This window comes from Mixophyes fleayi, chromosome 2, assembly GCF_038048845.1.
Source record: "Mixophyes fleayi isolate aMixFle1 chromosome 2, aMixFle1.hap1, whole genome shotgun sequence".
Lineage (NCBI taxonomy): Eukaryota > Metazoa > Chordata > Amphibia > Anura > Limnodynastidae > Mixophyes > Mixophyes fleayi.
This window is the reverse complement of record NC_134403.1, coordinates 168593701-168616013: the sequence shown is the minus strand read 5'-3', so window position 1 is coordinate 168616013 and position 22313 is coordinate 168593701. Positions and strand designations below refer to the sequence as shown.

General features: G+C 38.4%; 1 protein-coding gene and 1 long non-coding RNA gene across 2 annotated transcripts in view; one reads left to right on the top strand and one right to left on the bottom strand.

Moving 5' to 3' along the window:
* The window catches only part of LOC142138340 (uncharacterized), a 64223-nt gene extending 45937 nt beyond the window's left edge, over positions 1-18286 (top strand). Inside the window, exons 2-3 of the long non-coding RNA XR_012688012.1 lie at positions 17935-18000; positions 18163-18286. This is a non-coding gene — a long non-coding RNA (uncharacterized LOC142138340). The remainder of the gene's footprint in view (positions 1-17934; positions 18001-18162) is intronic.
* On the bottom strand, positions 1562-21078 carry LOC142138338 (galectin-9-like). Its single transcript, XM_075194954.1, has 8 exons — positions 20943-21078; positions 19130-19218; positions 17500-17701; positions 11580-11699; positions 10603-10629; positions 8046-8134; positions 5255-5420; positions 1562-1905 (listed from the first exon to the last, which is right to left on the bottom strand). The coding sequence occupies exons 1-8, from the start codon at positions 20967-20969 to the stop codon at positions 1759-1761; spliced, it is 867 nt and encodes a 288-aa protein (XP_075051055.1). The 5' UTR covers positions 20970-21078; the 3' UTR covers positions 1562-1758.
* Between the last annotated feature and the right edge of the window lie 1235 nt (positions 21079-22313).

The window sequence follows — 22313 nt, the reverse complement described above, 5'->3', positions numbered from 1 at the left end:
GTGGTACTTTTTTATATAGTATCTAAAAATTGTTGTGGCATGACTATAGCTTTTTGTGATGGACAGGGAGGGGGGAAAAATACAGTGAAAAGTCAAGGTAAAGCTGAATACTATATTTTGTCTTTATATCTTAGACTCCAACATTTAAAAGTTAATATATAGTTGGCCTTTAATAAAACATATCAGTGTTCTTATCATTTAAGTAAAAATGATAGTTCCAAAAAGATTTCTCAAAGTTTAATTCTGAAAGTTCGTTATACTTTTTTCTGCTGTTGTTGCCACACAAGGTGAGAAATTTGGTACATTCCAGCTTTGTGATACAGCTGCATTTTACACCTTGTATGTAGCAAAGGCATAAAGCTGTGTAATGTGACCTGGACCCAGTAATGTATTAAGCAGCCTTACGGCCCTGATACAATGTGTACAAGTTTTTATGACTGGGAAAAATGAAACAAACCAATCAACTTAAAAAGACCATTACATCAAGAACTAAATCTAGGATGTAGATTATAGATGTAGTTAGAATATTAATTACCTGGTGCTATCGGTCACCCTGCTAAACGGCTGAGGATTGTGGGATATGACTGCACTATGCCATGCTACTACATTTTCTAACAATAGAGGTAAGGGAAGTGTGGCCTTCAGCCTAAACGAAGTTAAAATCACGTGGGTGAGTGATTAGTTGTTTAGCCTATGGGCTGCTTCTATTTGTTAACCAATAAGGCAGAGGAGGGGGTGGTCTAGTTTTATATAGGAGAAGTTCTCCTGCATTTCCCCCTCTCTGCTTCCGGATTCCTCCCGCCCACCCGGCAATTTTTTAGGTTTTTGTATCTGTGGTTCTTCTAGGTGGGAGAGCAGTGCAGTCGGTAAGTTTGCATATGGTGCTTGTGTTATCTCGTCATAGGTCACTACTCCCCCTTTGGATTGTGTTGTCATCACGTGTGTTGGGTCCAGTGAATGGGACTCTGGGCCAGTATGTTGAATATTTTACTGGCGGTTATAAGGGGGGGTGTAGTCTTGCCGTTGGACAGATATTTCGCACCGGCCAATAGATAAGGTATGATCCTGGGTTGGTGGTACAATGGTCTGACCTTTCCACCGTTATTGGTTTTGTGTTTGCTTACTGCCCTGCTCTCGTCCGCCTTTCAGCCCCTTTAGCTTTAATATTAGTTATTTAATAAATAATATTACATTCCAACGTTATTCTGGTGTCCGTGTCTTTATTGGTTTTCCTTATGGTATTATGGTAAACACTAAGAACTTCCACACTGTGCATTTTATCTACATGATCGATACACTTTTTATTTAAAATAATTGTGTCTTTATAGATTGCATTTTTTTTGGGCAGGAAATTGTATAATAGACCCAAAAGGTTCTATCAGGCTGTATCTAGAAGGTACCTTTCGAAGCATACCCCTATGTTCAGATGACTGCATATGGGCAGCCCCACCACCTCCCTGGTGTCAGTGGTTTGGAATTTCTAACATGAATCGTTATTTTAATTGTAGAAACAAACCTCTTTTCTCTTTAAACAAGTCCACAATTTGTTTCCCAAAAGAAACAGTACACAAAAATGGCATGCAGTTCATTTTTAATTCATTCATGTTACCAACAATTTTGACCCTTTTAATTATGTGTATATTCAATCATATAAAACTAACTTATATATCAGCTGTTTTCCTTTATTATGCAATGTATACAAAATACCAACATATTATTAAGCAAGTAAAGCAGTAATAATAAGGAGCACACCACTAGCTAAACTTGGACATGCTGCAGTACAACGTCGCCCTCTATCTGCAGGGTGTCTATGTGCTTGAGATTCGGCACACGGTGATTGAAATTGCACACGTGGTTCCCATTCGCATTCACTTTGAAATGGTGGGGTTCACAAATAATTTCAAGCTGTGAAAGAGAAGAGACATAGCAGAGACAAAGAATAAAACCTTTTTTTTAGGTTTCACAGGCACAATACTTAATCCACCATTATGTTGAATATTTAGGATTTATGAAATAACTTTAACTGGAGAGAAGACCATTTTGATGAAGCATAGTCAGTAAAAAGTGTTTGTTTTTCAGATTGAGTGCAAATTAATCATTTACATGGCTTAATCTATGAAAAGCTGCTGGATTGCATTCTTACTCTGATAAAACAAAATTAAAACCTGCAAAAACAGAACAATATAGCACTATACAGTGTGTGTGTATATATATATATATATATATATATATATATATATATATATATATATCTTCAAATACTACTGTACTTCTAATAGGAGTGTAACATTTTGATATATCGAGTTTAATAGGAGCATACATTATACTAGGCACATCTATTACAAATACCACATAAAATGTAAAACAGTTCATTGTGGATGCTTTGACAGCAGTATAAAAAGTCCAGTCTTTGCTAAATATGCATGATAAACACAGAACATCTTCTAAACATCCACAAGGAATTGAGCTGGAGAGTCCAGGGGTCTCAGAATTAGGGCTACGACTTGATAAAGCACATTAGTTGTATAAAATAGCTGTGAGCCATGAAATCCTCACTGTACCGAGGACTGAAGGGAAAGCAAATATGGTGAATTCTTGTAAATTCTTTCTGTTTTATACACAGACGTAATTATGACAGTTGAACTCTGAACAAGTATCTGAATCGATATCCAAAGTGCAAATTTCGTAACATAATGGTCTAAACATCAAAGTATCAATCTACTGCTGCAACTGCAATTACATTTCTTTTTTCTTACTAACGGTTTTAGATATACACAGGAAGGAAACAAGAACATTGACAAATATGTGGCACAGTGTTATTCGAAAAAAAAACTGTCTATATTGAATCAAATATGAAGTTCTTCCGTGTATTGAGCACAATCAGATTCTGAAGTGAGGAGAAATCCCTCCTCACACAACCTGAAGGTAGAGAAACCATGAGAGATAAGAAACAAAAGCAAATGGATATGAAAGAGAAAACTGGAGGTTGTCCAAATGGGGAATCCCACCCCTCAACCATACATAAAAAGAATAATCCTTCCTATACTCAGCTTCCCTAGGTATGAAGCGAGGAAAAATATCTGGGACATTGAGAACACATATCTAATCTAGGCTTCCCAATTGTTAAGGAATGTGGTATGAGTGCCATTTAGGACACATGCTAAGTGCTAAGGGTCACAAACTAGTTTGAACCTGACAGAACTAAATATTACAAACCTAGACAATCTGGAAGTTAATTGCAGTTACAGCAGCAGCTAGACCAAAGGAAGAAACAAAAAGTATGGACAATCTCACAGTTCCAAATTGCTTCAGCTATGTGGCCAATATACAAAATGTGATTGGTAAAATCTTAATTTGAAAAGGTACATTGGCTTACAAGTTGACAGCACTAGTTAGTGAATTTAATGATTATATCAGGTCCACAGCCGTAACTAGGCAGGTGCGGGCGGTGCCGTCGCCCAGGGTGCAAGCCCAAGGGGGCGCAGCAGCCGCCCGCTACCTGCCTCTGTACCTTCAGCCCTTAACTTTCATAGTGGAATGCATGTGCGTTCCACTGACTGAAAGTTCGGCATTTGGAACGCAAACTTGCATTCCAAATGCCGAACTTCCTGTTAGTGGAACGCACATGCGTTTCACTGCGAAAGTAAAGGGCTTCCGCTACAGGTGCTTATTATCCTTAAAGTAATAAAATACATCTTTGTACCAGAGAAACGGAAACTACGCTGTTATTGAACTATACCCTCAGTGCGCTCTCCTCGCTTTTTACATGCACTAATTTTTCAATTTGGTATTTTTTTATACAATGTTTTTGGTGAGTAGTATTCTGTCCATGTCGCTACAATCAACTTATCATGGATTGGAAGTATAAGCTTTTGACCCTTTTGTAGGGGTACTTATGTAAAAAATCCCACGTCGCGCCTCCAGAAATGTGTCACCCGCCTCATATTACCCAGGAGCTCCTCCAAAACTGTCACCTTATATATTACACGGTAGCTCTTTGAAAACATGCTTTAACCCATGCATTGCACAATACAATATCCGCAATACAATATTATACAGCAGTCCCTCCAGAACTGTGTCACCTCATATATTACACAGAAGCCACTCCAAAACTATATCACACTATATATATCATACAGCCTCTCCAAAACCTTCACCCCATGCACTCCATCCCAAACGGTGGCACCCCGCTCTGCCAGTGCTCCCCTCACTTCAGTCATCATCTAGGAGAATCCTTTGCTCTCCCACCAACAGGCATGCTGGTTATCTGCTGACAGGTGACTAAGACAGTGGAGAGCCCTAATGTCAAGACCTGGTGCTGCAGCTTCTGTGACCACTGGAACCCCTCCACAGACATTGCATGCATCATAGGCAAAATCTCTCTCACTCTCCAAGAAAAAACAAACAAACAAATTAAATAAATTGAGAGGGAAAATAAACTAAAAGTTCAGGTAGTGGCAGCAATAACTAATATCAGGGATGGATAAGACAAGTTTACATATTATCTGAGATTTCCCCAGTGAAGAGATGTAAATCAGTGATACTGACAGCAGATAATAGCTGGAGGTGAATGAGGCGGTGGTTGCCTGTGAGACCCCTTGTACCTCACCTTACAAAGGGGCTTCTTCTTCTCCTCCATGCTTTTGTGCTCATGTTTGGTATACGCAGACATGTAACATAATTATTTCAGTAAAGTGCTAGCCACATCCCCACATTAGGTTGGCCACACCCACTTGGCATATGTCACTCCCACTTACATGGGGGGCGCCGGTGCCCTGTCTCTCCCAGGGCACTAAAATGTCTAGTTACGGCACTGATCAGATCTTCACATTCACTACAATTTTATGTACTTTTAATGTATCAAAAAAAATTAAAATAAATAAAAGCATCATGATTTAAAATGCACCATCTAGATCTCTGTGTCGATACTAACGTGTTGCTCTGAGCTGTCCAAAAGGCAGCGTGCTGCTTTCATTTCTCCAAAACGTACGTGTTTTTCTATTCATTCAGTAGATTAAATAAATCATCAACAGATGAAACTGCACACAGATATCTATGTGTTTTGAGTAATGTGTGGTACATGTACTATAAATGCAGTTTAGTCTATCATTGTGCATTTGTAATTAAATGGGGGAATTAACAAATGGATGTAAGTTATTAAAATATGTCCTGAAGTATACTTCAACATTGTAATTAGTGTAATATAAAATCTCTGGAGATTACATTTAGACTAGCACTCAGTCACTGGACTTACCACAAAGCTTTGCCCCGGTGCAAAACACATTCCAGAGCTGGGCAATTGGCGCTCTTCTTTACCCCAGCTGTTGTTCAGAAAACTGTTTCGTACAATAGCGCGCTCATCAAATCTTGGATTAAAATGTAATGCAGTTCCACCACTGAATTTCAGGTTCACGTGAAATCTGTAAACATGTTTTGGAATTGTATGTAAGTTTAGGATATTCAAATATCTATTTGTAAAAGTGAAGCACAGAACTCTAGGGGGTAAATGTATCAAGCTGAGATTTATCCGGTTTGAAAAGTGGAGATGTTGCTTATAGCAACCAATCAGATTCTAACTATCATTTTGTAGAATGTACTAAATAAATGACAGCTAGAGTCTGATTGTTTTTTCAATCCTGCCGGAAAACTCTCAGCTTGATACATTTACCCTTAGGTTATCAAACTACTACATTTAGCTTAGAGGATTTTGAAATAAAGACAAAAAAAATCTAATATCCTAGGTAAACAGAATGAACCTTACATAGTAAATCTTTATACATGAAGCTATTAGGACCAGTTCATACATATGCACCAGCATAACTGGTAAACTAGAACTAATGTGCACTTTAGATGAATTTTAGAGATTAATTTTTAATGAATTTTCCATGTGTTGCACTTTTACCCATATAATCTGTTGTACTGGTAACATTCATTTATGTGTGGGAAATAGTTCATGCCACATTTGAATATTTTAAATGTAGCATTAATATTTTACAATACATTGGTGGGAATGAACGAACCCATAAAACACAATTTTTCCTATTTGTAGTGCTGTTTTAAGGCATTAGCTGTTAGTTTGTCCAGGTGCATTAACAGTGAAGAGATGTGAAAACGCATTTAATGTACATCCAGATAAGCGCCCTTATAGGAAAATAACTTAGAGCATGGTGTAAATATTCTCGCTATAGACTTACATGGGAAGGAAACAAGAATATTTACAAATGTGTGTTACAGGGGGGAATTCCATTGGCCTCACTACTGCCGAAAGTAACACGGCCTGAGCACTATTACCGATATTACGGTAATAGTGTGCATTATTACCGTTAATACGGTACTCTTTAACGCTGGTTTAATCAGAGTTGAATTCCCTTCACAGTGTTATTTGGAAACAAACAGTCTATATTGAATCAAATATGAAGTCCCCCTATGTATTGAGCATTTCAGATTCTGATGTGGGGAGAGGTTAATATAAATTCTGTTCTGGTTTTAATATAGGTATCAAAACCTGGTAACTTTTTTTTTTTTTAAAATTACAAGAAACTAAATTCAAAATCTCCATTGAAGTTTAATATTGACATATATAAATCAAAGTGCTCTTATTAGTTATGTCTTGACTGCTTTACATCTTGACAGCTGCCTACAATCAATCATATTTAACTTTTATGGTTATTATGTCATCTGCATAAAATGAGGAGAAACATAGAACTATAGGGAATCAGCTGTTTATTAAAGACTTGGCCCAGTAACATTATTGAGTCTTGTAAAAATCATTTATATAATAATAGCTGGCACATAGTAAAATATCCAAACGTTCTGCAATATCGGCTCAAAACAGATTACCAGCCCCAGCAACATACTGAGTATTTTACTGTTTGCAAAACTTAAAGAAAGTTCAAATACTTAACTTTATTTTACGGTGTGAAGACGATTGGTTTGACCTGTGCACAGGGCCGGTGCTAGGGTCCACGGCGCCCTAGGCATTTTTAAAAAATCGCCGCTCCTACCCCCCCGCCCGCAAAAATCGCCGCCCCCCTCCCTCCTCCCTCCTCTCCTTACCTTGTCTCACCACCGCCGCCTCTCTGCTCCGTCTCCTCCCCTCCACTCACTGACACTAGTAAGAGGAGACGGAGGAGAGAGGCGGCAGTGGTGACAAAATAGCCTCTTCCCCCCCTCCCCGTCCATCTGAATGCTGTGCGGCGGCCGTGACAGGTATGGTCAGCGGTCGCCGCACAGTTTTAAAGTATTTTAGAATACTGTGGCGCCCTCCAGAGCCCGGCGCCCTAGGCAAGTGCCTAACCTTGCCTAATGGGAGCGCCGGGCCTGCCTGTGCAGGGAGCTCCAGTGCTGATTTGTGCATACCTACAGCTGACAAAGGACCTGATGCTGAGTTAGGAGCAAAGCAAAGAAAAGGAGTCAAATTTTACTCCTGGACAAACCATGTTAGAATGCAAGGGGTGCAAATAAATTTATTTTATCGCATGCAAGGAAAATACTGGCTGCTTTTTCATGGGGCACATAAATACTAATAGTTTTTATTTTTACACTGAAATTTAAGATGATCTAGGACATGCCCTATCCCACATTTTCATCTGTCCCAACATTTTAAAATTACCTCCCCCTCCAATGCAACATGGCTTTACCAGGATGCAAATCTGCTCCTTTAATTGCTTTGCTCCTAACTTAGCATCAGGCTCAAAGTGAGCATCCTTTACCAGCCCTCTAATCCTCATTCAGCTCTATGAACAATATTCCGAGAAAACACAACAGCACCCCCTCCTGCATAATGCACAGGAGTGCATAGCAACCGTCAAATCCTTGCCACAGGCTTATGGTAAGCTAGGAAAAAAATAGAACAAAAAAAGACATGGAGAAAGTGAAGGGGGGGGGGGGGGGTTGTTAAAATTTACTGTCACCTAAAAGTTGGGAGTCCATGTCATTTGTCTAGTGGACTTTCAAAAAACAATGTAGGGCCCATGTCTCTGAAAGCCAATTATTATACAGAATACATATTTGTAACTTCTGTCAAGAATTTACACTGTCTTTACCTCTTAGGGTGTCCAGAAACAGTTCCTCTGATGACAATCACCTTGGAAGGAGATAGGCCTCCATGGATGTTAGTCTGGTATGGGATCACCTACAGACACAAAAGTTGTGTTTCTTGGTGAAATTACACTTAAAAAAATAAATTTTATTTATGCATTTTCATGAACTGAAACAAAGAGAAAACATAGAAAAATACAATTTATACTCAACCATACAAGACAGACTTTGGCAATATGTTCACAATGCAAGTCAAACCTCAGAGCCTAAACTGTAGCATATCTCCTGAGAGTCAAACCAAGGGGCCCTAATGTTCTACAATCTTTTGAGACAATCCTCCGTACGCCCCTGCTAACCATATGTAAATGGAATCTCTGAATGAAGCCAGAGCTCCAGTTAATAAAAGGCAGGAAAATCTCTCTAATATTGCTGATACCAGGCCATAGGGCTCCATTACATGGCATGGGAGAGCTTATACAGCATTCCCCTCTAGCTCTGAATTCATATTTCACTGATAATAATGATCTATTGCTAGATGGCATCTCAGCTAACATTCGGGGGTAAATGTATGAACATGCGGGTTCTTCAACACCCGCGTGTTCAGCGTGTTCAGCGATTAAATTTCAAGCGGCGCTGCATTGTAAAGGGAAACTTCCCTTTACAATGCAGCGCCGCTTGAAATTTAATTGCCGAACACGCGGGTGTTGAAGAACCCGCATGTTCATACATTTACCCCCGAATGTTTATACATTTACCCCTAGATCTATTACTACGAAGATGCAGGGGGAGTTCACAAAACAGGCACTTCTCCTCTGACTTGCCACCTCCATAGAAAACAAATCTAAAAATAATTAAAATATATATAGTAATATTTACTAGCTAGGTGGCGTTAGTTTGCAACTTTTTTTATGCCAAGGTGTGTGATCCCACCCATCTGTAACACTTATTGACAATCAAGAGACCTATTTAGTGGGAGCTAGATTCCGCCAGACAGGAGCTCAGGAGTGTCCTGGACTACAGAGAGATAAGTTGCAGGCCCAGAAATAAGACCAGCTGTAGACATGACACTATCCTGTCTCTTTAGATCTGAATTCCGCCACACAGAAGCTCAGAAGAGTCTTTTGTTTGAGAGAGAGAGATCCATGTCTGTAACAGTAACTAGTTGGTGAGAGTCCCTATCCCTGAATAGCTGGAACCATGAAAAGTGGCCACTGTAACTAGCTGAGCAAGGAGCCTTAGCAGTGAAGGACTAGCTTTCATTTCGCTAAGCCACTACAGCGAAGGTGGTAAGAGCCTAGCTACCCACTTTATAGAGCGTTGTGATGATGTGAGTTAGCACTCCCTATGGGGGCAAATAAGTTTGTTGTTTTAAGCTAGTGTTATTGTGCTTTACAGTTGATGACAATTAATGCTAACATGTGTTTCAAACTCTAAATTACCTGGTGAGAACCCATGTTGTGCACCTAAACACTAGTCACTGACCAAAAGGCTACTCCTGTCACTCTATCTATCTATCTATCTATATATATCTCTGTATATCTATGTATATCTATATATATATATTTATATCTATCTATCTATCTATCTATCTATCTCTCTCTATATATATATATATCTTAGCGTATACAACTAAAATCTAAACCATTGTTTCTGACACCTACAGTTGTATCAGATCTTATACAAAGTACACATTTAGTATACTTATATTTGTGGCTGCATTAATAGACTAAAACTAGCTTAGGAAACAATCATGGAACGGTAGTTCTTATTTTTAATCATGCTTCCCTATATGAAGGTCCTCAGATAGAAATATATTCTATTATATTATCAAATGAAAGAACCACCAGTGTAGGCTAGCAGAGGGTGACACCAGACACTACTCCCTATAAATAGGGTAACATAAAGTGGTAGTGATGGCTTCTGTTTCCCACTCTTACAAACACCTCTCTTTAACCAGCAGTTAAAGAATACCATTTAGAATGGAGACTTTCTCCATCCTAGATGGTATTATAGGAGTTGGAAGTTTAAGAGACCTAACTCCCCCTGGTCTCTGGCGACTGGAGATGGTCTACTGATCCTGGAACTTTTTCTTTCCCATAGTAGAGAAAAAAAAGCAAAGGGCTAAACATAGATGTAGGGAGTTATGAAAGATATAAGTTAGTGCAGGTAGGATTATTATTATTGGAAACATATTAATATAGCCCAGAAGGTTTAGAGGCAACACTGAAGATTTTCTAGCCCGGTGGCTGCTATAAAGGGGCCAATCTACGTAATAAAATTAGTCCCAATCCCAATTCTAAGTAGCACCTCCAGTAAGTGCATCTAATTCCCAATTATACTACAAAAGTGAAAGCCTTACATATATCTAGGGAAGACACAAAACTAGACCCATATTTAAATGATTCAAATAATGTTGTTCAGGGTTACTTGTTGAATATGTTAACAGCACAAGCAAAACATGTGGAATAGTATTAAAGAAAGGCAAAGCTCACTCTCACACAACTTCCTGTGCTAAAGGTACTGTAAATTAAAAATACCAAAAGGAAAAATACATGTACTCACATAATTTGCTGCAGGAAACTGGTTGTGCTGCAATTAAAATAAATCTATAAGTCTGTTAGCTTTGGTGAAATTGAAAATGAAATATACCTATATATAGATATAGATATATATTTTTTTTATTACTACTGCATTAAAAACATAAATGATTGTGTTACTTTAAAAAAGTCAGAAGAGTGTCCAAACATGTAATCCTTTTTATCTTTGAAAACACATCTGTCCCTTAGTTTCATTTAATTTATAGCACCATTAGAATGCAAAACTTGACGGTAGCACACTGCAGACAGGATAGTTTTTATTGCCTGATGTGCAAAGACATTAACGGGGTTTCCCTAGGATAAACCAATATATTTAATATTGAGCTGCTTAATCACCTACATTTTACTCACCTGCTCCTCCCGCTATCTGGAGCCCTGGGGACTGCTCCATGCAGCCATTTTTTCATGGTTCTTCAGTCCCAGCCAAAAAACAAGGCTGTATGTGGCCATTTTAAGGTGGTGAACTTAAAAGATTTGCCCACCCTATATTACAGAGACTGAGGAGCTGGAGGGAAAAACAGCTACATGGGTGGAAAGAGCAGGCGAGTAAAAGGTAGCACTTAGGGGGTAATGCAGCTTGTACAAAAAACAAAACACTTTTATACTGAAGCGGCACACAGGACGACATAATCTCATTCTGAACAGCTCTAGAAAGTTTACAAGCTTTGCACAAAACGAGTTTAAATTGTATGATCAATCTGATTGGTTGGCAAATATTTACATTGTGCATTTATGCAGCACCAAAAGGCTGAGGGGGAAAGCATCCATAAAATACAAAAGTTTTATAGTATCAACAATCATAAAATAATCACTTATTTGTTCTAAAGAAACATTTGAAGCATAAGTCTAGAGAAGAAACTATGATATACCGTAGGAATAACTAAAACAGAATTTTTAATGGGCTACCTAAATTTAAATATACATACATACAGTAATGCTTACCCCTTGAGATTGTATATCAATACATGCAAGTCTAATGCAGCCATTTATTTCTAAAGTGTTGACTCGATTGATAGGAATTCTGCGATGATATTCCAAAAAGTGTTTTCTATTCACAGAAACCTGAAATGAAAAATACATTTTAAACAGAGACAACAGCCAAGATGTTTGTTAGTATTGTTAAATATTAAAGTGGATCACTGTAGTATATAGTATATTGTATTGTAAGGTTCCCACCATAATATACTGTAATGGGAGGTGCACACACTATAACACTGGTTCTCTAATCCCTTCTTCACTAGCTTTCATAAACGCCCCCAAATGTATCTTGTTCAGCATAGATCAGGGCAGTTAGAAGAAAATAAGGGATGCTGCACCTAGATTGTCGATTATTCTCTGTTAAGCTAAAGGGTAAGTAAACTGCATATGTGGACATTAATTCTTAATGATAGCCAAATTAGAAAATAGTGAACATTAGCTAGTGCGAAGACAACCACTCCCAATTATTCTCATGTAATCAACCATTAATTAAGGGACCCGCTATTGATACATTAACAAAACAGATACACATTCCATTATAAGAATAAAGTGGTAACATAACAGGCTCTGTTAGTACAGTTGTCTCTTTGTCCGAAGCGTCTTTACCCACCTATGTAGTTTGCATATGTTTTTTTTACCATGTTAAAATCTGATAAACAATGTTTATTGTTATTAATAGTAGTAATAATAATAAGCAAGCAGTATATAGTGTTGATTGCAATTACAGTATGAAACCTGTTCAAAGTGATTTATTAACATATTAAATTACTGCCTGTGTTTCAGTGCATTCCAGAAAATGTATCAAAACTTGTAGGGTCTATAGCAAATGTGTATAGTGATTAACAGTGCATTGGTATAAGTTGCATAGTAATGTTTATTTTTATTTTATTTTTGCAAGCATCTATTTGACAGTTCTCTAAATGGTAGCAACTGAAGGGCTCCTGTTATCTCAAATATTTTAATGTTATAATTAATTCTACCACATTTTTAGTTGAGCCTTGTTTAAGTGATGTAATAAATGTTGTTTTGTGATATAATTGTATCTTGAAGCTATCTTGTTAATGTTATGCTTAATGTGAAGTTGGAAGGCGGTGCATGTACACAGGGCCGCTGAGAGGGGGGGAAGCGGGTACTAATTACCCAGGCCCGGGCATGTCAGGGGGCCCGGCCCGGGCCCTTGCGCTGCCGGTTTATTTAAAAAAATAAATTCTTTCTTTCTTTTTTTTTTTTTTTGCGGCAGGGTGGGCTCGGTCGTTGGTGGGGGGAGCAGGGTAGTTGAAAAAAATAAACAAAAAAAACATACTCACGTGGTCGCGGAGCCGGCATCCCTCCTCTCTGCTGCTCTGTGCTCCATTCAGACTGTCTGAATGCCGGGTGTGATGTCATCATGTCATGCCCAGCATTCAGTCGGTCTGGAGCAATGGAGCACAGAGCAGCAGAGAAGTAGTGATGGGAAATCTAGTACATTTGGAAGATTAGTTCATTCTGATCTAGTTCACACAAAAGATTAGTTCAAAAGATTCAAAAGATTAGTTCATTTCACTCAGTAGTTCATTTAACTCATTTGACTCAGTAGTTCTTTTCCCTCATTTCATTTCACTCATTTCACTCAGTAGTTCTTTTCACTCAGTAGTTCATTTAGTTCAGAGGGGTTAGTTCAGTTAGATCACTGGCTCTGGAACACTGCTTAGAGAAGTGATTGGAGACATAGATCTAGTATATTACACATACTGCAGGCATATCTAATACCTCATTAGATGAGTTATAGTCCTGTTAAAATGATCAGATAAGTTTAATATGTCAGATCATTTTTAATATTTTAAAAAGGGCAATCACTTATACAAAAACTAGTAGTGACACGTTGAGCTCTGCAAAGTTAATTACATTTTCATTATTATTTTTTACTTCCATAATATGCAAATGAAAAAGGGTCTGAGGGTCTTATAGGGTCTGAGGCATTATGGAGAGCAAAGATAAAAAATAGAGTTTTCTGATTCTGGATAAACCATGTTATAATGCAGGAGTGCAAATGTGTTTATTATTTTGCCCATAAGATAAATACTGGCTGTTTTTTTCATCTAACACACAAATACTTGATAGCTTTCTTTTTACAATGAAGTTGAAAGTTTAACTAGGGCATGCCCTACCGCAACTAGAAAACTGTCCACATATTTTAAATATAAATCCCCCTCTAATGTAACATGGTTTTGCCAAGGTTCTAATTTACTGCTTTGTTTACATTGCTCTCCTTAATGACTCATAGTTGTCTAAATCACTACTAGGTACAAATGACAGTCCAGCAAGTAATCTATTTGGTGAGAGAAAGTATAATAATATGTCACTGCAAAAGCAAGGTGGAAGCACATTAAACATTTTTAAAGAGGATAGTTGGAGAAGTTGCCCATAGCAACCAATAAGCTTCTATCTATAACTTATGAAGTACATTCTATAAAATGATATGCAGAAGTGGATTGGTTGCTGAGAGTAACTCCTTTATCTATCCCCTTTCGAAAGTTTAATGCATCACCCCTATAAAATTGAGATCAGTGTAATCAGGATATAGGGGAGATGTATCAAATCTTAGGGGTGAATTTTTACAGCTGTAAAAAACAAACAAATAGGCATCACGTCACTGTGGGGCAGGGCCAAAATGGCACAATTCATGAAGCCCCGCCCCCTACGCCCATACCCCGCTCCAGGAACTCCCAGATGTAACCAACATAATGTTGGCAATTATGACTAATCAGCATCTGTCATTTATCTAGCAGAGTCTATAAAATGGCAGAAAATGATTGGTTGCTATGGGCAACGTTTCCACTTTATCTCTCTTGAAGGTTTAATACATCTCCCCTGTATATATGGTGCAGTAAACAGAACTACAGTATATAGCATGCAGCACTCAGCAGTGCAGTGTGTCTGGAGCTGACAGGGAAGGAAATGTATCCTCTGACTCATGAGCTAAATGATCTAAATGATTGAAAAGATTTGAAGAGTGAAAAGATTTGAAGACTCATATGAGTTACTGAGTGAAATGATTTGAAAGATTCGAAGAGTGAAATGAACTAGATGAACTATTGAACTCCTGAGTGAGGAGAATGACTCATGACTCATAGCTCAGTGATCAGTTACAGAGTCTCACACAATGTCTGAGCACAGCAGTGCCACCTTTGGCAGTTTAGAGGTACTGACTCATGAGTATTAAATGAGAGCTGAATAGAGACAAAAGAGCCAGTGTGAATGAGACAGTGAGTGAGGCTGCTGGAGCTGCTCGGCTTTATCTCTAACTCCTCCCACTTGTTTTAGTTCCTGGTGAACTAATCTTTGGCAGAGCTGTGAACTAAATGATTTAGTTCACTTTGAAGATTAGTTCATTTGAACTAATCATTCGTGAACTACCCATCACTACAGAGAAGACCAAGAAAGCAGAGAGGAGAAAAGGTGAGTGAAGGGAGGAAAACGAGGGGGGGCACAGAGGGATTAAAAAACGGGAAGGCAGCATGACATAGGGGTTAAAAATGAGGGGGGGGCACAGAGGGTTTAAAAAATGGGCAGCATGACATAGGGGTTAAAAAACAAGGGTGGGCACAGAGGGGTTAAAAACGGGGGGGGGGGGGCAGCATGACAGAGGGGTTAAAAAATGAGGGGGGGCACAGAAGGGTTAAAAAACGGGGGGGCAGCATGACAGAGGGGTTAAAAAATGATGGGGGTACAACGGGGAGGAAGCATGACATAGGGGTTAAAAATGAGGGGGGCACAGAGGGGTTAAAAAATGGGGGGCAGCATGACATAGGGGTTAAAAAATGGGGGGCACAGAGGGGTTAAAAATGGGGCAGCATGGCACAGTGGGGTTAAAAAACAGGGGTCAGCATGGCACAGTGGGGTTAAAAAATGGTGGGTAGCATGGCACAGTAGGGGTAAAAAGGGGGGGAGGCATGGCACAGTGGGATTGAAAAAGGGAGGGGGCAGCATAGTATAGTGTGATGAAGGGGAGCCAGGTGAAGGGGGCAAAAGCAGCATGGAGGGCGCAGTGTGATGGCGATGATGAAGGGGCACATTATTGTAATATTGGAGCTGGAGGAAGGCCTAATTATTAATCGTGGATGGTATTGATTTAACGCCAGGGTTGTTTGGAATTATCTAAATGTAGCTATTTTTTCCAAATAGGGCCCCCGGCAACTAAAGAAACGTGCAGCCACAGGTGGTGAAAGTGAGAAGAACAGGTAGGAGAGAGCAGGACAGTATGTGAAATGTTGTGATTCTAGTAGGGACAATGTCAATTTTTGGTGAGTGTTGTGCCCAATGTAAGGTGCAGGCCAAGACTGAACTCTTTGTGTACACACTGCATTCTTTCTATACTACACTGTGGTGCTTGATGTCCTGAAAGTCAGGAGTCCTTGGACATATGTGACGCTTGGGCGAATTGAGAGCCTAGTGATTTTGATGTGTTAGCCACGCCCCAAAGGCGCATTTGCCACGCCCCCAAATGCATGACCACACTTCCGGGGGGCCCCATGAATTTGTTGTACCGGGGCCCTGAATTCCTCTTGGCAGCCCTGCATGTACATTGTAGTTCTCCTTCTTTCATAACTTGTAAATTTGTGCTACAGCAAAACAGACATTCATTGGCTTTATCATGTGAAAAGCAACTTTTTAAAGTTATTATATATAAAGCAGCTACTAATAACATTTACAAATATAAATATATATATATATATATATATATATATATATATATTACTGCAACAGAAAAACAAGCAGGGCGCCTCTCAGTGATATATCAAATATACAACGTGGAATAGAGCAATACAATGCGTACCGTGAGGTAAACAATGATGTGTCTTGTAGGAGATAGTGGAGTAGTCTTTGCTGTACTTGTAGTCCTCCAGATCTCCACCGATCAGTACCAAAATGTAGAAAAAACAACCATAGCATAACTCTGTATTATTATAGTGAGGGCAATATCCCCAAAATCCTATGGGGTGTGTGGGATTGGTATCCCAAGGTTATACATTAGATGACACCCATATAAGTGCAATAAAAGATCTCTAAATCAGCGTACCAGATGTCATGGAGTATCCCACTTCTGGAGAATATTAAAACATGTGCAACACCAATGACTTCACAGTCTCAACCTCATCCAGATGGCTGGATGTGGTAGTCACGGATCTCTCAAAACCACCTGGCCAAGGTGGGTATGGTAATCCAAAGGAAAGAGCCAGAAGACGCCTTAAAAGGCTTTTAAGAGATCCGTGACTACCATCTGGAGAGATCCGTGACTACCATCTTGAAAGATTGCAGATAAGCCTATATATGTTATATATTATGTACGGGCGCATATTATAAAATTTTATCTTTGTAATAAATTTTTAATGGATTGACTCTGTTATGAGTTTATGTTGGTACCCACATTTGAGGAATTGTTGGTAGCCTTATTTGGCATACTGCACCATAATAGTTTTGTTCTGAGTCCATAGCGATCTGAATATTTGGAGCCATAAGGACTGGACATCGAGGATCTTTACTATATAGGATGTCGGGAATCTAATTACAGATAAGCTGTTTATTATTCGTTTTTTGGTACGAGGCCAATTCACTTGTTGTTGCACTGAGAATATTACCTGTTGGTCATTTAATACACTATGCGTGGCGCTTTTCTCTCTTTTTGTCTTTTAGATATATATATATATATATATATATAGCTACACACAGAACACTTCGGGGGAGAGTCAATCCAGTGCGATGTTTCTTCAGAACGTCAACTGAGACACATCGCCCCGGTGATTTACAAATGCAGTGTTTCTTAATTTAAATTATGTACTTTTGAAAAATCAAACAGACAAAATTAATGAATAGCCAATGTACTTTGCTTGCAAGGATCACCTACTTTGTAGTCATGGCTTGAAACAAGGATCCGGATTTCGAAAGGCTGTCCTCTATGAAAAGGCAACTCGCGTTTGATTTCTTCCTTCCCCCAGTTCTGGTGTTCCTTGGTGTTGCAGACAACAACACCACCATCAAAACGTGGATTTAAGTGGAAAGCAATATCATCCTTTCCTGAAGTACCACACTGGAAGTTCACAGCAAATCTACAAATTGATAACACACAATTAACTGCAGAAAATATCAGAAAGCATAAAGGCGATGTATATCAAACTAAAGATCAATTCACTTACAAATAGTTCAAATAAAATGAATCCGTAATCTTTATTGTTACCTCCCAGTTGCTGCTAGAATTGTTTTTAATCTTTACACAAATCTTTCAGTTCTGTCTTGTGATTTTTTTCTGTTTTTTTCTTTCATTGAATGTATTTGAGTCAAGGCAGAACAATCCATCATCTTTAAGCTGCTATTTGTGCCAAAGTCACCATAAGCGACCAAACAATCGGTGAGCTGCATGTTTATGTGTCAGTGTAAAATAAATTTATTATATGGCATTCTCTCACTGATACAAGTCCAACACCATTTCATGTAACTATCAGCTTTTCGTTTGCAATACTGTATGTATGTTCCTCTATCAACATCAACTTTTTTTGCTTTGTATTTACAGTGATAGCCTGTTATTGTCTCACTGATGTGTAACAGGCGGTCCGTGGCCCTCAAGTGCCCGCAAGCTTTAACCTGCGGTCTCTAGCTCATTACAGGTTTATGTCTATGCTCCGACAGCTCGTTAATCAGCAGCCTTTCATCATCATAGCATCACAGATAATATGAGATTATTTTCCTATGTACTGTTTATCGTATGAATGCTAAAATTCGTTCATTGAGGATTTCATTCAAAAATGAAATTCTGTCTTTAATATGTTCTGCTCTGCAAACATGTTTTATCATGATACAAGTTATCCTTTACAGTTCTGGAAAAAAAATTAAAATCGAAACAATACTTTGCTGCATAAATACAATATTTTATTGCTAAAATTATTAGTTATACATTACACAGATTGTTACATTTCAAATTATTTTCAAGTTCACTTATGAGATTCTCTTCCTTAGCCAAATATAGAATTGGTTCAATTAAGTCCAGATAATTGTAATTGTTTACTTGTTTGATTATAAAACTGTGAATATATCATTGTTTAAATCTTTCAATCAACATTGTTCCACTGTAACTCAATCCAACTGTCTTGCTATATTTATTTGTCTTTGCATTTGTATTATGTATAGTATATTCTTGACATCACTGTGTCCATATTTAAATAGGAAATTATTACTGACAAATGTTAATAGCTGAGGAAGGGGAACCGCCCTAGGAACATTGTGCTCCATCTTTAATTTGCCAATGAACATCCCCCAAAAGGATGATTTATGAACACTTTCCATGTGCAATCTTTGAATCACATTTTTGGTTAATATATAGCACTGGTTCTATATAGTGTTAGAATGTTGATGTGCTCCATGTTTAAAAAATATAACCGCTTTACATAAAACACCTGGATATAAAACACATTTCTGCCAGTTAGTCATTTAAAGCCACATATTTATCATTACTCGTATGACTATTAAAACTAAGTACATACCTATCGCCTGATGGCAGGACAGTGCCATTGATTACAACCAATGTGCCATCCCTGATGCCACTGTGTAAATGGGTGCTGAATGGAACAGGCTGGAAGACAAGGGTGACATTGTGAGAGATGTAAAAGCTAATGGGCCTGAGTCATTAAGGAAAGTAAGGCAAAAAAGAAGTACATTTTCTCCTGGACAAACCATGTTGCAATGCAAGGGGTGCAAATAAGTTTATTATCTTGCGCATAAGATGAATACTGGCTGCTTTGTCATGTAGCACACAAATACTTGATAGCTTTATTTTTACACTGAAATTCAAAGTTGACCTAGGCCATGCCCTATCCTAACTATAAATCTGGCAACACATTTTAAATGTACCGCCCCCCCCCCCTCCCCATCCAATGCAGCATGGTTTGCCAAGGTGGAAAAGTTACACCTTTTTTTTAGCTTTACTCTCCTTAATGAATCAGGCCCAATATGTGTATGGGGACAGGATCTAAAAAAAATACTCTATATTTTTAGTGATTTACAGATCAATTTGCTATTCACCAAATCTATTAAAGGCTAATCAACCTATTAAACACCAGTTTTCCAAACTTCGCAAAAAATAAAATAAAAATGTCAGATATTGCAAAACAATAATTGATTGGTCAGTGTTATATAGGCAACAGGAGGAATCTATGAAGGACTGATTGAACCCCCTTTACCTGCAGAGACTACAAACATTGAATAGAAAAGTACTAAGGCTCCACGCTATTTTGTTGCATAGAGGTACCAGCAGTCTGACCAGGTTGGAGCTGGGTTTCATTACGGCAGTGGGATCCCACCCTCATGTTCTCTTTGTTACAGTGGAACCTATCCACCAGTTGTCTGCTGCTGGGGCTGGTTGAGGAATTGGGGGGGGGGGGGGGGCAAGCTGCCTGATTTTTTATATATCTATTGCTGGATGTTAACCATTTATTTGAATGGGCCAATTCACTTTTTTATAAATTTGCGGAAATTGCATACATTTGAAAGAAAATTACTGCTTAACAGATTAAAGAGTTTGGCCAATACATTCACATTTTTTGGCCGTTTCCTAGAGATTTTGATCAACGTAAGACAGGTATATCAACCTTTAGTAGGTTCTCCCCAATTGTGCCCAATATCTATGGAACAGCCTCATGTTTTAAAGATCTCTCCATTGCAATATCTTGTTCTTCTAAATGGAATAGAATAACTTACACGTTCTATATTCAATTTTCATTTAACATGTTTAAAATTGTTATATTTATAAAAGGAAAGTAACGTCCTGTATACATATATACATAGATTCACATGACTAGCAGGTGAATGCAACACTTCCTGTTCTGGCTGTTTCAATCTATTTCGAAAGGTTTTTGCCAAATACAAACATAGCTTAGCAATATTAAACATTGCAGATTTCCCAACAGACTGGTTGGGGCATTGTTAAAACAGTACTGAGCATTTACACACAATACTGTGCTGCCAACAACTGGGAAAAAATCTTAGCATATTTATTATCACGACTTTAACTAAACCAGTATTTCACATAGAAATTGGCAAAGTGCCCATCTGAAGTAACGAGCTGTAACACTATAGGCATATATTCATGTAAACGTCACCACACAGTAACATAACAGTATTGTACTATTTGCTAAAATGGTGCACAGCTTTGTTTGGTGCACAATATTGGCAAAACATTGAATCATTTAAGATTTGCAGAAAAAAATTGGACACCCAGCAGGGACCCATCAGTAGAAGTAAGCAGTTTCCTGGTACTTGGGGTGATGCCTACAGACAGGGGTGGGTGATGGTACTCACAGGGTTGTGGATGGGTCCGCAAGACATGATGAGATGGAGGACTGTAGTGTCGATCTCCTGCTCTGTACTCGGGAGAGATGGTCCAGGGCTTGCACTAAATCCTGGATTCCTTTTAACGGTATCAATGAAACCCTGCCCAGCTCTCAGCCTACTTTTACAAGAGTGGGCAGAGCAAGAGCGACAGATCGTGCAGTAAAAGCTTTGTTGTTACTCCCAACAATAAAATCACAATATTTTTGCTTTATATATATATATATATATATATATATATATATATATATATATATATATATATGTTATTTGTAGTCAAATGTTTGTTATAGTTTGGGGGTAAAAGGCACCACAACCTGCTGTAACATAAATAGTACTGCATTTAGCATTGCATGGCTGAAACAAAAGTTTTCAGAAGAGCCTTTAATGGTGCACCTAAACCACCTCATAGTTGCAAATCACTACTGTTCGCAGTGTAATAATAATTCATGGGAGAATCATCTACTAAGGGTTTATTTGTAGAAGCAGTAATAAAAATCATTCTTATTTTTAATGATTTACAGGTCCATTTCCTAGAAAAAAAAACCTTGGGAGCTAATCCGGCACTAATTCATTGATTTTGTTTTATTTTTGCTTATAGAAGTTTCTATTATTATCTAATGTATGATTAATTCATATTTTTGCTCTTTGTAAGACATGTGTGGAGTATGCATTTACTGGATGAGTAAAAACCAAAACACCTGTGTCTGCCAAATTAGATGAGCTTAAATAGAGGCTCTATCGGGACTGACCATTAAGCTTTGAGAAAGTGTTGTAATCCACAGGAACGCGTCAGGGGTCAGCATTTGTATTACAGCATGAGATGCTTCTGAGCTGTGGCTTCATCTGGATATTCTTAAGCGGACCCTTTGATTATGAACGTTTGTTTCCATCTATTCAGCTGCCAGAGAAACAACTTCTGAAGACGCACATCTCCTGCGAGTGCAGGATACTCTATTCAGTGTTGTGGCATGCACACTATACGTTACCAGGAATCATCTTCAATAATATGAGTCCCTCCGGAGGGTTCTACATCTGTTTATTGGTACCGGTAAGACTTTTGTTTGTTTTCTATCTGGCTGGAGCTATCAAGCGGAGCCCTATGTTTACCAACACAATGGAGCATTGAACAGTTGAAATTGGAATTCGTTGCCAGTTGGTCTATATCGATCATTTGCTTTATCATAACATTATTGAGCTAGGTTTGGCTGTTATTCAGGGTCACAACATCGACCATACTATCCGCATAGAGGAATTAAGAGTCATATAGTTTATGATGGGTCACACTATTTCCATGGGGTTGGACTGACTTCTAAAGATACCATTCCGATTCATTATTAT

Coding starts and splice junctions, on each gene's coding strand:
- LOC142138338 (XM_075194954.1), bottom strand. CDS start 20,969: ATGTCTTGCGGACCCATCCACAACCCT. Junction 8,135..10,602: donor AGTTTCCTGCAGCAAATTAT/GTGAGTACATGT, acceptor TTGTGTCTGTAG/GTGATCCCATACCAGACTAA. Junction 5,421..8,045: donor GTTTCTGGACACCCTAAGAG/GTAAAGACAGTG, acceptor ACATGTTTACAG/ATTTCACGTGAACCTGAAAT.